The 16,216-nt window shown below is 40.9% G+C and overlaps 1 protein-coding gene across 3 annotated transcripts in view; it reads left to right on the forward strand.

Moving 5' to 3' along the window:
- LOC111141025 (SIL1 nucleotide exchange factor) overlaps nucleotides 1-16,216 on the forward strand; it is a 224,463-nt gene that overhangs the window by 143,949 nt on the left and 64,298 nt on the right. For all 3 annotated transcript variants that reach the window (XM_022493351.1, XM_022493352.1, XM_022493350.1), the window contains exon 7: nucleotides 2,178-2,299. In XM_022493351.1, the coding sequence (XP_022349059.1) occupies nucleotides 2,178-2,299 (122 nt within the window). The remainder of the gene's footprint in view (nucleotides 1-2,177; nucleotides 2,300-16,216) is intronic.

Here is a 16,216-nt window from a genome sequence, read left to right on the forward strand (position 1 = left end):
AATATTAAACAGGGTTTGTGAAAAAGCATACGTGTATGTTTAGAAAATGGTTGTGAGTTACTTATGAGGTGCAGCTTCTGTCTGCCCAACATACCACAGGGCAGCATGGTATGTTGCCTTTCCTCAATGTCTCCCTTTCTCTGTTTCCTGTTGTCTGATTGTCTGGCCAGTGCTCTGGTTCTCTCTTTTCCTCTGGAGTGTTGGCACAGTTCCTACTGTGTCCTTCCTCATACACTCCCTCCCTCTACCTTGAGTTTCTATCCACCTGTCTCACCCCGTCCTGAAGGTAGCCTGGGGAAACCTGTGGCCCTAGACCCAGATGTGGAGCTGCAGACCTGGGCCCTGATCATGACTTCTGTGTGATACTGAGCAGGGCCCAGATTTTGGAGCTTGATCTTCTGTGTGTACAGTGGGCAGAATGACTCTTTTCTTCCTCGTTTTCAGTGAAATAACAAGTGAGAAAACATATTGAAAAGGTTGAGAGGCTTATATAAATGTTAGAATTTATAATCCCCTGAATTGTCTTTGTAGTAATGAAGATAAACTACATCTGCAACAGAACCTCTGTGACTCTGTGTTGCTTTGGGGCTGTCAGACTGGCAGCCATTCCATTAGGAGTTCCTACCAGCTTCGACAAGTAGCCACCCCAGGCATTGCATGACAGGACTCTGAGCCATGGCTTTGTTATCCAGAAAACTTGGGGGAGGGGATCAAAAAGAGGCAGTGAGTTCTTAGATTTTAAAACTGTGAGAAGGGAAGGCTCATGAGGTATTATTGTACTTACCTCAGCCAAACACCCAGCTCTGAGTCTCCCTATTTGGCTGGCCTGTGGTCCAGTAATAACTCTTCATAAGGACAGATTGAGATGGAAAAATCCCAGCCCTGACTTGGGGGCCCAGATAGCAGAGCAGACTCCAAACTTCAGGACCCTGGATTGGCCATCTCTTCGGGTTTCTGGTACCAAGGACCCATCCATTTTGTTGGCACAGATACCCCAGGTTGCCTTTTTTACTCACCTAAGTATATTATTGAGCACCTAAGTATTGCTCAGCACTGTTCTAATCACTGGGCCTATAACAATGGACAGGCAGAAAAAACCCCTGTTCTTATGGAGATTATATCAGAATATATAAAAATGATCTTATAAGTGATGAAAACAGTCTAGGTCTACCCAGAAACAGGCAGAGTCAAAGTCCTTCAAACTCAATTTCTCTGTTACAGTCTTTGTCTAGTTTGGAAGGGCCCAGTCAGATAGGAAACGGAGGCATCTGGAGGAAAAGGTGGATAGCAGTCACGGTGTTGGGCTAGCTTTCTACATTTTCCTGATGATTCGTAGAGTGGGATCAGACTGTGGGCAAGAGGCAGTCTTTGTAGCAACAGAGGTGTTTCCAAGGGAGACTGTAGTACTACATGGAGAAAATAGGATCCAGTGACCTTTCTGAACAAGTTTTCTTGTTCTAGGATACTAACTAAGAAAGCCTGGGGAGTGAAATACCCTATAGAATAAAAGGGAAATACTTTAGACTGTCCTTGGAGCTTTTGACCTGAAAGGGTAGCCTAGACCAGTGCCATTTGATAGAATTTTATTTGATTATGGGTATGTTTTGCACTCTCCAATAATAGCCACTAGCCAGTAACTCAGGCCTAGAGAACCACCTTTGAGAGAGAGAATTCCGTGCAAATTTTATCATGAATGTCCACAGAGTCAGTCAGCCTTAGATTGTATGAAGTGAGGAAGAGAGAGGACTTCTTTTTTTTTAAGTGTTTGCTGCTTCCATTCCCCAAACTAGGACTGGACATGAACCGGAAGCATGACACCATTTAGAAGTCCTGATGATGCCAGATCTTTGTGTTAGCAGCTTGTTAGGAGCAAGCTTTGTGATTCATGATGGTTATAGAATTTTTCCAGGACACATTTGGCATAAGCAAAAGCTAGGTGCCATGTCGACCATTTCCCATGCAGGTGCTCATCAATCATGTTAGATGAATTTGGAAGTCTCAAATTTAAGAATTTAATTTGTTACTACAGATCTTTTCTAGTTGGTCAGAATGGCCACCATTACTTTTTACTTGACTTTTTTGGGGTTTTTTGAATACTTACCAAAAGAAAGGCAATAAATAAGAAGGGCTTTTCTTTGCTTGATGGCTGTATATACTAAGCCGTGCCTTTGTTGCAGATGGATAATGCACAGGGTCTGCTTTCCTTTGGTGGCCTTCAAGTGGTGATCAATGGGCTGAACAGCACAGAGCCCCTGGTGAAGGAGTATGCTGCATTTGTGCTGGGAGCTGCCTTTTCCAGGTGAGCAGCATGGATGGACATCCCATTGGCCAGGATTGTTAGGACCCTTCAGGTGACGTCTAGCTTTACTTTTGGCCTGATTGGCCTGGAGAAAGGTTACACTTGAAGTCTTGCATATCCCTATCCACATTTCATTGTAATCCTAATGAAACTAGGGTAAGAATTTGATTCTGTCCTTATCCAAGTAGATAAGCATTTTCACCATGTTGTTACCGTGTGTGACTCTGTGTTCCCTCTCATCTTATGGACATAGAATAATGAATTTTAGATCACATTCTCTGTTGCGTTCAGAGCTAATAAAAAGTTAGACCACCCATAGCTGGTTGAGTGGAAGGGAATGAACTCTTAAGAGTTGATCCTTTTGCAATCTACATCTAGTAGATGTATCTAGAAGCTACATCTAGTAATGAATAAATGTTGAATCTGACCCAGAAGGGCTTTGTGGGGGGAATATATGCCTTCTCCTTATTGTGTGGTACCAATCAACATGCAGTCAGGTATTTGTACTCTTTGGGTTGGGATTTGTTTAAATTTTAGTTAGTCCGGCTTATGCTAGAAGAGTGATAAGGTAAGAGAAGTGGGGATACAGCATCTCTTAAGAGTGGATACAGAAAGATGTTTGGGCACCACATCATAATACTAAAAAAGTCAAGATGTCTTCAAGCTGTAGTTGGTCCATTGGAGCCATAGTTCCTTTAATTTTTGAAAATCTGCTCTTAGGACTATTTGTGCTTCTAAAATAGGAACCAGTCAGTATTCTGATTCTTGGTGTAAGGGCATGGGTAGTAGCTATGAGGGGTTGCTTTGCTAGGGTGCAGGGATTACGATGTTGCAGGACAAAGGCTATTGTAAACATTTTTGCCATTGTAGGCTTTGTTTTTTTTTTTAAAGATTTTATTTATTTATTTGACAGAGAGATCACAAGTAGGCAGAGAGCCCGGCAGAGAGAGGGGGGAGGCAGGCTCTCCCCTGAGCGGAGAGCCTGATGCGGGGCTAGATCCCAGGACCTTGAGATCATGACCTGAGCCGAAGGCAGTGACTTAACCCACTGAGCCACCCAGGCGCCCCTGTAGGCTTTGTTTTGAAAAGATTTTCTTTGTCTTTCATCCATGCTTATTGTTACTTAATCAGAATCTCAGACTGGTACCTCCTCACCGTGAAAGGCTGCTGGGTTTTTTCTCAGTAAATTGAGGGGCAGAGCTGGTAAGGCTGGAAGAATCTTTCCATGGGGAGGCTGAGGACTCTGCAGGCCTTCGTGCCCCTTATCATTAACCTGCTTGGATCTTCAAGCCCTGGTTATCCTGTGGTTATGTTCTTGACAGTGTAGGCTGTGGCTTCCAGGGCACTCTGCCTACCTTGGTCTCACCTAACACACCCAGACAGTCTCTCAGGAAGCCCAAGGAGATGTTTGCCTGTACGTCTACTGGAAGGGTGGAGAATCTGTAAGTTTGTCATAGGTCGCTGTGATTTCAGCCCTAGACTGAAGTCCAGCATCTTATCCTTATGGCTTCAGAGGCTTGAGAACTTATGGAAGCTCACTTTTTATTTCTCAAGTCATGAAATAACTAAATCAAACATTATTAACCTCTCTCCCCAGACTCTTTTCAAAATTCTTTCCTCTAATCCCAAGTACCTTCTTTCCATTTTCGAGATGAGCAAATTATCCTACATGTCCCTTGCCATTGCTTCTGGAAACACATTTCCTGGGGGAAACAGTAACATTTTGATGTCACATCTTATTTAAAGGAGACTAACCAAGTGACTTGAGAGGCATGCATTAGGCCTGTTTAGCAGGCTATAACTCACCCAGGGGTGTGCCAGTATGTAGTGTTATTAAGACTTATCCATGATGTATTAGCATAAGACCATGTTAACATTTATGTAGCATCACTAAAATTTAAATAGAGATAAATATAAAATATCGCAACTTAGTGTTTTGGTGACAAGCGAGCTGCTGTACTCAAAACATTCTAGCTGGGCTTTTGATGGCCCACTGGAGGACAGTTACAGTGATGGCATGGTATGGCGCCAGAGCTTTTGGAAGCCAAAAGCAGGCTCCCTAAACATGAAAATGTCAGTGTTTTATGCACAGAGGAAGTTGGTGCAAGGTAACTCTTTCTATGCAGAGAAGCAAGCTTCCGTGCTCTGGTCTCATATTCATTATTGACTCCTAATGTCCTAAGTGTTGATTTTATAGCTCCCTACCTGTCCCAAGCCTACAGTGTGTGTGTGTGTGCACACGCATGCATGCACACACACAGTGTGTGATTGGATGAAGTTGCTCGTTGTCAAGAGGGCATTCAAGGGATAGTGAGCATGGAACCATGGAGTTCCAGGGTTTGGGGGTGTTATTTAGATAGCATTCCTTCTAGTTTTCTGCTAATGGGTAGGAATACTGCTCATTCAGTCCAGATGTTTGAGTATATGGGAGAACCAGGCAGACCACTGCACCAAGAGTCAGAAAATCCAGGTTCAAGTCTAGTGTCTGTTATTTACTGACCATTTATGCATGGACAAGTGATTTCACTGAGCCTCACCTTTTCATCTGTTAACTAAAGGCAGTGATAGCCATTCTCTGTATTTGATAAGGTTGAGTGAACATGAAGTAACATACAGGTACCGTGAAAAAGCTTATAGAGCTCCTGTCAGTGATGAGTGGTATAACATCATTGTATTCACCATGTGTTCTTTTTACTATGAGTTTCCACTATAAGGCAATTTTTACTTCTTATGTTTTCACAGTACGAATCTTTATCTTCCTGATTTTCTTTTCTGCTTATGTTCTACCACATATATTTCTCGGAGCTAATTTTGATGCATCATGAGGGTGTTTACTTGCTTACTTGGATTAATTGCTTAATAAAGCCTCCACACACAATTCTGTAGATAAAGAGATATCTTGCCTGGTGTTAACCATGAAGCAATTATTCCAAGATCAAGAAGAAAGAGTTGACATAAATGTAATTGGCGTGGCCACTGAATGTTACATGGCTCCTGAAATAGTCTGTTTCCTTATTTAAATATTATTCACACTAATTTAGGGGTCACAGACACTCATTTTCTGCTGTTTGTTGCCTTTGTGTAAGGCAGGTCATGCTCTTGCATAAGAAGATATGCGGAGATAAGGAGAATGGGGTCTGATGCCTTTGACAGCTTCATCTTTTCATGGTTTCTTTCCTTTCTTCCCTGCTTCCCCATCTCACTGCCCCTTCCCCTCACCCTCCATGTCCCCCCTCTTGCCTTCTCTCTCTCCATTCCCCCTCCTTTCTTCTTTAAGTCATTTATTTTCATTGGCCTTTCCCTGACCTGATAACATCTCATGAGGTCACCTGTCTGTACTGTCTACAGTCTGACCTACCAGGAATCTTGGAGTCCTGGACAAGTCATTGTGCTTCTATGTGTGAGAAGTCTCACAAAGGTCTTGTGAATTTCAGAGGGCCTGCAGCCTTCTGTAATCTGGTTTTGGTTTTATTTCTCAAAGTAAGAGTACTTTGGCTTCTCAGCCAAACTACCAGCTGCCTATTTTTATCTCTTATCTCCCTATATGTAGCCTTTACCATTTAATTGTCAGGAGTTAAATTATCAAGAAACTGGTGTGCTTGCCCCAGGGAGCCCTGGCTTTTGCTCTCATGCCCCTGTCTCCATCATTTCTCATGTTCTATATTCATCTTTAGTAACTCACATTCTCATCTGCATATGTATGCATTATTATGCAATTAAATGGGATTGTAGGTTCTCATTGAATGCAGTACTTTTGTTTGAACTGTCCATAGTTTGCAGGGGTCATGGACCTGTGCCTGGTGCGAAAAAGGATGTACATGTGCCATCAGTCACACTGCAGTTATGTTCTGTTATGATGGATCCCCAGAATAGGATTCTGTTCTAGCCTCTCTTCTTGGCATCTGCCTTGGAACCTCCTTAGCAGATTTTGTGTTAGTTACATCTCTCTATAAAATGAATGTCTCCCTGACTCCAGACCCTGCACCCCCTTATCCCATGCTTTGTTGGCTCTCTGGTTTCCTCAGTGATACTCTTCCCACTAACGTTTTACCAATTCGTTTTTTAACAAAGATTTTATTTATTTATTTGACAGACAGCACAAGCAGAGGGAATGACAGGCAGAGGGAGAGGAACTGAGCAGGGAGCCTGATGTGGGTCTTGATCTGTGGACCCCAGGATCATGACCTGAGCTGAAATCAGACACTTAACTGACTGAGCCCCCCATGTGCCCCTTACCAATTCATTTTTAACCACTGGGCCAGTGTCCTTTCACCAACTCCCATTTCCATCTATTGACCTCCAACTTCCAGATTTCGTGGTGTCCTTAGTGAATTTTAGTGCTCTCCTTCTTGATGGGTTTTGTGAGTTTGCTGGGCATTAATGCTCTCACCTGTATTGACCTTTATTTTTACTTCTTTTATCTGCTAGATATCTTGAAATTCATTACCCATTTATGTCAACATCTCATGTTCACTGACCACCTCCATATTCATATTTTCATCTCTCCTGTCGAATCTAGTTTTTAGCCTTATCATGACCTTTAGCCTCTGCACGTTTTCCTGTTTTCCCATTCCATTAGTGCTTCTCACCCCTTTTCCCTCTTTCTAGGCTCCTTCCTCTTTGTCCACAATGTTCCCAGTTACCCACTGACCCCTTCCCACTACTACCTTAACATTGCCTCCAACATGACAACCTATATTTTCCTTCCCTTCCAACGTCCTCGAAAGAATAGGCAAAAAGGGATTCAAGTAAGTGCACATGACCATTATTTTCCTACTGTTCCTTGAATTTTTCAAGAGTATTTTGGAATCATTAACATCTGTGTAGCAGTCGGCAATGTCAACCAGTATATTCCTTTGAAAACTTTACTTCTTGGGGTGCCTGACTGGCTCAGTCAGTGTAGCATGAAACTCTTGATCTTAGGGTTACGGGTTTGAGTGCCACTTCTAGAGAATACTTACAAGCTTTAAAAAAAGAAGAAACTTTACTCCTTGGCTGCCATGTGATTATGGTCCCTTGGTTCTTGTATCTCTGGAATTAATTATTCCCTCTTCCTTACCTTTTATGGCAACTTCATCATCTTACTGTCTCCTAATTATAGCTGTTCACCAAGATTTTTTTCTGGCATTTTCCCTTTTCTCTCCCAGTGGTTCTGTCTATTCCTGTGTTTCAAATCCTGCCTCATTGTGGATGATTCCAATATCTATGTTGAAGTCCAGCTTTTCCTCTCAAGTTGCATTCTCCATTTCTACCAGACTGTCTGACTGTACCTCAAACTCAAGGAAAAGAAAGTGGAATTAATTTTTGTCTCTCTAACAAACTAGGTTTTCCCTCCCACGTTCTCTTATCTATTCTTGGTAGTATGATTGTCGTAGTTACCCAGGCTGAAAACTTTTGAGGGATATTTGAGTCGTCTTTGTCCCATTTTACTTGTTTAGTTGGTGAATGAATCTTTGGATTTTTATTTTCACTATTGTGTCTACTAAAAACTATTTGCCTTTTTAAAAATATATTTTAAGGAACCTTGATATTGTAAGGATAGCAACATGTTTCAGGGAGGGGGTTCCCTCTCCCAGTGCTAGGAAATGAATAATCTGAACCAAAAACAGTAATCTCATTCTTTGTGAGTGTAGATTGATTTAGCGATGGGCATGTGACCCAGTTCTGACCAAAGAGATGTAAAGAGATGTTTCTTGAGAAGGCTTCTAGAAAGCTTTTTTTGCTTTCTTATAGAAAGAGAGATAGTAAGGAGACCCTGCCTACTCCTTCATGCCTTGACTGCATTTGTCTTAGAGCCTCAGCAGCTGGCTTAGACACGTGAGGTGAGAAGCACAAGGACAAAAAGCCAACATGCTGAGAAATATAAACAATAGAGGGGAGAAGACAAGGGAGACTAGGTCCATTATGATATAGTTTAGCCACTATACTGATTTAGGAGCCAGCTATTTCCAGACTTCTGTTGTGAGAGATAAACATCTTTGTTTTTTAGAAATCACTGGTAGTTTTTGTTTTGTTACTTGTAATTAAACATTCATATTAATAAAATTTCTGAACTGTGGCATAAATTCTTCACAGCATTCATCTCAATTTCCAGTAACATCTTTGTTTGATTACCTGTTTATTTTTATTTATTTATTTAATTTTCTGGGAGGTTGGGGAGAGGCAGAGGGAGAGAGAGAATCTCAAGCAGGCTCCAAGTCCAGCATGAGCCTCATGCAGGGCTTGATCTCAAAACCTCAAGATCGTGACTTGAGCTGAAATCAGGGATCAGATGCTTAACCGACTGAGCCACCCAGGCACCCCTACCAGTTTATTGTTGATGACCTTAGACTGTATGAGAAGGATAGGATTTGTTCTCTATCTTCATCTTGTCTCCCTAGTATATAGTACAGAACCTTGAACTGAAAACTAGGAAATAATGAATGAAGAAATAAAAGAAAAAAAAAACTCATACCTAGGAAATGAAGTGTTTCTCCAGATAGCATATGGGGGCTGAGTGGTGAGTGCCATTATGATTAATGATGCAATAGTGGATGATTCAGATACCGTTGCTTGACCCTTTAAGATCTAAAGTTGTGGAAATAAGAATGTGTCCCCCACCCGTGGCTGAAGGTCCAGAAAATTGAAGGTTCAAGATTGGGATGAGGTCAGGCATTGGAGATGCCAACATTTGATAGAAATCCAGGTCTGACAACCCCTAGGACTAGTTCTGACCTCTTGACTCCAGGAGCTAACTGTTCACACTCCTCCTGTGACAGGGAGGTGTTGAAACCATTTTATATCTGATAAATTGATGAGTATATTAGCCAAAATTGACCCAGGGAGGTTGGATAGCCATCACTCTTAAAGCTGTGTTCAAAGTCTCATACCTTTTCTCTTTTTTTTTTTTTTTAAGATTTTATTTACTTATTTGACAGACAAGTAGGCAGAGAGGCAGGCAGAGACAGAGAGAGGAGGAAGCAGGCTCCCCGCTGAGCAGAGAGCCCGATGTGGGGCTCGATCCCAGGACCCTGGGATCATGACCCGAGCCAAAGGCAGGGGCTTTAACCCACTGTGCCACCCAGGCGCCCCTCTCATACCTTTTCTCAAATGGCAATTAATGACAAATAGAAAATGAGCTCTAAGCCTGACCAGCCACCCGGACAAATGCAGAAACCAAGACTTCATTCTGGTGAGGGAGGCACCACTTTGCTTAATGAACTTGTCCTTTCAGTATTTCTTTTGAATCTATCTCCGTGATGTGCCCCTGACTCCTCCACATCCTCTGTGTGGCTGCCTTCAAATTTTTTCATTTATTGACTACCTCCTTCTTAATTTGTTCCTTGTGTAACTCCAGCCCACAAAGTTCTAACTTTTCAACTTTATTAGTGTTTGCTGTCTGGACTTCTAAACTGATTCTTAAATACCTCTAATTCTCTGTGTATGCCAGTTCTTTCCTTTTCCCTAATAGAAATGAAAGCTTCTTGCGATTGGAAACTGGTTCCCAATTCTATGGGACCCACAGAACTTTATAGAGGGTATGTTTTAGAACAATTCGTGGTACAAACTAAATGGTCAACATGAAAGCTGAAACCACCAAAAGTCGGTGGGAGGAATCAAGCTCCTAACAGCAGGGAAGCTTTTCCTTTTCTTTTCTGTTTCGTTACATTTTTGTTCCAATGAATCTATATTATATTTATAATTAAAATTTAAGTGATAAGTAACAAAACAGAACTGGAGAACTTCTATATCTAGCAAGTGATGGTTTATATTTTCCAAGGAGCATTCTTGGTTCAGAATACTGGAAGATGGGGTGCCTGGGTGGCTCAGTGGGTTAAGTCTCAGCCTTCGGCTCAGGGTCATGATCTCAGGGTCCTGGAGTAGAGCCCCACATCAGGTTCTCTGCTCAGCAGAGAGCCTGTTTCCACCTCTCTCTCTCTCTCTGTCAAGTAAATAAATAAAATCTTAAAAAAAAAAAAAAGAAGAAGATTGGAAGATGCTGGATTGAATATTTAAACCTTTCAGGGTGCCTGGGTGGGTCAGTTATTAAGCGTCTGCCTTCGGCTCAGGTCATGATCCCAGGGTCCTGGGATTGGGCCCTGCATCGGGTTCCCTGCTTGGTGGGAAGCCTGCTTCTCTCTCTTCCACTCCTCCTGCTTGTGTTCCCTCTCTTGCTGTGTCTCTCTCTGCCAAATAAATAAACAAAATCTTAAAAAAATTTTTTTTTCAATCTTTCCTTAAATACTCAGTTGATCTAACAAACTGTAGGGCCACTGTTTTGTATAACTAAAGGGGGAAATTAATAACATCATAGTCTATGTGGTGTGGTGGCCCTGCAAGAAAATGAGAGAAGTCCTAAAGACAAATACAATGGAAAACACAAATCCCAAAAGATACAGAAAAGTGAAACTTAGAACTCTCCTGGGGATGCTGCCATTCCCTAGTGGCCAAGAGTTTTGATTTCATGGCTCTCTAAGCTGGGGGACAGGAGACAAAGCCTACAATCCATGAAAAGAAGAATCAGAAAAATGAAAATTTCTATCCAAAAGGAGATACTAAAACAATTTGGCTTTGAAGAGAAGGGAGAAAAATTCCCCATAAAATTCTTCACCCAAGCCAGCCCTACAGTGCATTTAGGCTGGAACTCCTATTCCTTTTATAGCCTGAAAATAGTCAAGCTATGAATTTAGTCTAAAATGGTCTCAATAAATAATGAACTAGAAAAAATGTTTGCAACTTATAGATAAAGCATTAATACTCGTAATATTTATAAAGAGCACCTAAAAATAGAGAATAAACACAATTAATAACCCTATAGAAAATGAGCTAGACACACACAGTTCACAGAATTTAAAAAGTGTAAATAGCTTAGCCACGTGGAAAAAATACTCATAAGCAGAAAAAAAACCAACCAATTAAAACTACACCGAGATACTGTTTGTCACCTATCAGATTGGCAGAAATCCAAAAATTGATAGCTTACGTTTTTTGTGAAGTTGTCAGGAAATAGGTTCTCAAGCATTGCTGGTGGAATTCCACCAAAATGGTACAGTCCTTATTGAAGGAAACTGGACAGTACCTAGCAAAATTGTATATATTTTCTTCCCCTGAAATGATACTTATATTCCCAGAATTCTGCCTTGAGAATACATTGGTAAAAATATAAAAAGATACGTGTTTTGAAGGTTTAGTCATCATAGTACTGTTTGTAAAAGCAAAAGATGGGAATGTCCATCAGTAGGAAACTGACGAATGAACTGTATAACTTATTTCATGGAGTACTACATGGTCGTAGAAAAGATCGAAGAATATTTCTATATAATACATACCATTTCTACTGTTACATGTTCTAGGATATATTAAATGACAAAAAGGTCAAGTGTGAATAACTGCAATTAATTGTGATACGCTTATATTTTAAAAAAAATGAAGAATAGAAGGTTATAGGGAGAGGGACTTTCTAATTATGCTCTATTTTATATATAGTCTTAAACTCAGAATGTAAAAATCAAGAGCTAAATGAAATGTTTGGATCTATTTATAGAATTGGTGGCATAAGCCCACAGAGAGAACTATTTTGTATGATTTTACAACCTAATAATTTGTATGTCTCTATTCAGATATATCCTAAAGACAAAAAAAGCCTGCAAAACTTCAGACATCTTACTGTTGATGGAAGTGTTGGTGTTGTTATTCTGAGACTGAGTTGTGGGATAAAGCAGATGAATAATTATGCTAGTTTCTCTGAGAAGCAGGATTTTCAACACAACAGAAGGGAAATACTAATGTAAAATTGGAGATTGTATAAAATCCCCCTTACTGCTGACTTTGAATTGGAAGTACTAGTAAAAACTCACGATGAATTTTTTTCCTTAAAAGTGTATTTGTGGGGATGGGGAGCTCTGTCCTCTGAAAGGATCTAGATAAAAAAATAAACCCAATACCAATGAGCAACTCTTACTCTACATTGTATTTTCTAAATACCATTTCTGTCTAAAATTGCATTTGCCACTAAAAGGAACCATGATTTTTTGGAGAAATTGCTGATGTCAAGTCTGTAGTAAGACGTGTACAAAATGATAGTGAATATCTTATCATGATAGAAAGCAAGGAAGCTCTCAAAGGCTGGTAGGATCTTGTTTGAAGGACTCAGGAGTCATTGTGAAATAGTTTCCATTGACTATAGATGGGATATTTTGAGTTTTAAGAAATGTAACAACTGCAATAAATTGCAGCAAATCAAATATATTTAAATCCCCAAGTTCATCATGATTCTTAAAAAAAAAAGTTAGGGCACCTGGGTGGCTCAGTGGGTTAAGCCTCTGCCTTCGGCTCTTGTCATAATCTCAGGGTTCTGAGATTGAGTCCCCTGTCGGGCTCTCTGCTCAGCGGGGAGCCTGCTTCCCCTCTCTCTCTCTGCCTGTCTCTTTGCCTACTTGTGATCTCTTTCTCTCTCTGTCAAATAAATAAATAATTTTCTTTAAAAATTTTCTTAAAAAAAGAAAAAAGTTAAACCCATCTCATTAGTCTTTAGAGAGTACCATAGGAAACCAATAATGAAGAGTACCAAATAAATAGAAACAGTGAAGCATTTATCCTACCCTTCCATATGAACTGAACCTCAATGTACTCAAATAGTTGATGAGGGGAAGTTTATAGAGAAATTCTAGCTAAAAAAGGAAGAATGATGCAATTAGAATATCATCATTTAGAACCTTTTTAAAAATATATTTTATTTATTTATTTGACAGAGAGAGCAGAAGCAGGGGGAGCAGCAGGCAGAGGGAGAGGAAGAAACACGCTTGCCATGAGCAGAGAGCCCGATGTGGAGCTCGATCCCAGGATGCTGGGATCATGACCTGAGCCGAAGTCAGACATCTAACCAACTGAGCCACCCAGGCGCCCTGCTGACTTCATAATTTTAAAAGCTGAGTTATGGGTCTAGGGAAGATTATTATACTGTTCGTTCTCTACTTGAGTGTATATGGAAGTATATGTAAGAAAAAGTTTCTTTTTTTTTTTTTTTTTTTAAAGAATTTATTTATTTGACAGATGGAGAGCACAAGCAGGCAGAGGGAGAGGGAGAAGTAGGCTCTCCGCTAAGCAGGGAGCCCGATGCAAGACTGGATCCCAGGACTCTGGATCATGACCTGAGCCAAAGGCAGCCACTCAATTGACTGAGCCACCCAGGTACCCCATAAGAAAAAGTTTCTAAAGAATGTTCCAAGTTGGCAGAATTCACAGGTTACTAGTAGAACCATATATAAATCCTCTTTTGAGGAACAAATCTTAAATCCAAGCCTGAAAGCATCTCCACAAAGAAAAGAACTCCAATGATGATGAGTTCATAATCAAAATATCACAGAACAGTCCAAAAAATAAGACATCATCTGTGAAAGACAACAGAAGCAATGTAATCAGAACAGAGAAACTATAGATAGTAAAATTCTGAAGGTACAGAATATAAAATAGTTCTTTTAATATGTTTAGAGAGATAAAAGATTTTATCAGAAGTATGAGTAAAGACGAGCACCTGGGTGACTCAGTCAAGTGTCTGCCTTCAGCTCAGGTCATGATCCCAGAGTCCTGTGACTCCCTCACCCTTTGCTGCTCCCCCTGCTTGTGCTCTCTTTCTGACAAATAAAATCTTAAAAAAAAAAAAGTATAAATAATAGTACACTATCAAAATGGCAATGTCCAGGAAGATTTGGAAAAGAAGTAGAAGATAAAAACATTGCAGTTAAAAATTCAGTATTGCTAAGGCAAAAAACTGGTCGGACACAGCTGAGGAGTGATTAAGCAAACTGGAATAAAGAATTGAAGGAATCAGGTGCCTGGGTGGCTCAGTGGGTTAAATCTCTGCCTTTGGCTCAGGTCATGATTTCAGGGTCCTGGGATCGAGGCCCGTATCGGGCTCTCTGCTCAGCGGGGAGCCTGCTTCCCCCCTCCCTCTGCCTGCCTCTCTGCCTACTTGTGACCTCTCTCTCTCTCTGTCAAATAAATAAACAAAATCTTAAAAAAAAAAAAAAAAAAAGAATTGAAGAAATCACCCAAGGTGCAGGATGGAGAGACAGAAATGGAAAAAGGAAAAAGAGGTTAAGAGATAAGAAGAGTAGAACTAAAAGTTTAATGTGAGTTCCAGAAGGATAAAGAGAATGGAGGAGCGGCTATATTAAAAGAGGTTTGGTTGATACTTCTCCAAAATTGCCAAAAGACATGAATTCTAATTCAAGAAGCCTACTGAATCTCAAGCAGGATGATTAAGAAAACAATGTTTTCTGGCAACATAGTGAAACTATGGAAATGTGGGGTTATGAAAGCAGCTGGAAAGAAGACAGATTTGCTGAAAAGTACTAGGAGTGGCTCTTGGCAAAAAGGAGTATTCTTAGCCTAGTTGCCTGGACTGAAAGTTAGGCTCTATTGTTCTTTTCATCAGCTGTATGCAGTAGTTGCCACCATGATTCCATTGCCTTTGACATTCCTTTCTTGGTTCTATATGCATTCCATTAGCATCTGGATTTAAGGAAGACTCCATCAGGCTCCCAAAAGTTAGGGGTACTTAAGGTCTGCCACATTTCTCATTAAGTGTTTGTTGATGGGCTAAGATTATTGAAAAGAGGATAATTCAGCTTTTTGAGGAGAGAAAAGAGTGGAGCTACAGTCTGGTAGAGAGGCAGCCAGCATGGGATTTAAAAATTATTTCATTCCGAGGTGCCTGGGTGGCTCAGTTAGTTAAGTGTCTTCCTTCGGCTCCGGTCATGATCCCAAGGTCCAGGGATCGAGCCCCACGTTGGGCTCCCAGCTCAGTGGGGAGTCTGCTTCTTCTTCTCCCCCTGCCTGCTGCTCCCCCTGCTTATGTTCTCTCTCTGTGTCAAATAAATAAGTAAAATCCTTAAAAAAATCTATTTCATTCTTATTTATCAGACTTCAGTTTCTCTCTCTCTCTTTTTCATTTTTTCTGTTTTTTTTTTTTTTTTTAAGATTTTATTTATTTATTTGATAGAGAGAGAGGTCACAAGTAGGCAGAGAGGCAGGCAGAGAGAGAGGGGGAAGCAGGCTCCCTGCCAAGCAGAGAGCCCAATGCGGGGCTCAATCCCAGGACCCCGAGATCATGACCTGCGCCAAAGGCAGAGGCTTAACCCACTGAGCCACCCAGGTGCCCCTGTTTTTATTTTTTTAAAAGAATTGCTGGTTTTGTAGAAAATATACTTGCTTGTTGAAAATATATAAATTGGGGCACCTGGGTGGCTCAGTGGGTTAAGCCTCTGCCTTCAGCTGAGGTCAAGATCCCAGGGTCCTGGGATCGAGCCCCACATCGGGCTCTCTGCTCAGTGGGGAGCCTGCTTCCCCCTCTCTCTCTGCCTGCCTCTCTGCCTACATGTGATCTCTCTCTGTCAAATAAATAAAAATCTTAATTTATACATTTTCTTTTCTTTTTTTTTTTTTTTTAATGTGGGAGAGATTGATTTCTACCATTACAGTAGGAGGTTTGCTGACCCACTCCCCAGTGAAACTGGTGAAAATTCCTTAAAAAAAATTTTTTTTTAAGTCTTTGGAAATGGTCCTAAGGGCAGACAGGAAAAAAAAAAAAGGAAACTTTTACTCAAGTAAATCTATGTAAATTCACTAAGAAAGTAGAGAATTTATATTGTTTGAAACAGGGCATCTCTATTCGTCCCCACTTGGCTACTCTAAACCGCTGTGGTTTAGAACCCAGGACTTGCTCTACCCTCAGATCCCAGTTGGCCTTTCTTCCTGGAAGGAGCAGAACTTGATCCTGTCCTGGGCTTTCTGTTGCTGAAGCTAAGCTGTGGAAGAGTACATTTTCCCCTCCCATCCCCAGTTGTGGAATCGAGGCTCTAACATGGTTGTGAAGCACAAAGAAGCACTAGGATTGCCATTCCCCTCACCCTGGCTCATGAGGTGGTGGGACCCTGC

The sequence above is a fragment of the Enhydra lutris genome, unplaced genomic scaffold (assembly GCF_002288905.1).
Source record: "Enhydra lutris kenyoni isolate GAN:26980312 unplaced genomic scaffold, ASM228890v2 scaffoldscaffold5, whole genome shotgun sequence".
Lineage (NCBI taxonomy): Eukaryota > Metazoa > Chordata > Mammalia > Carnivora > Mustelidae > Enhydra > Enhydra lutris.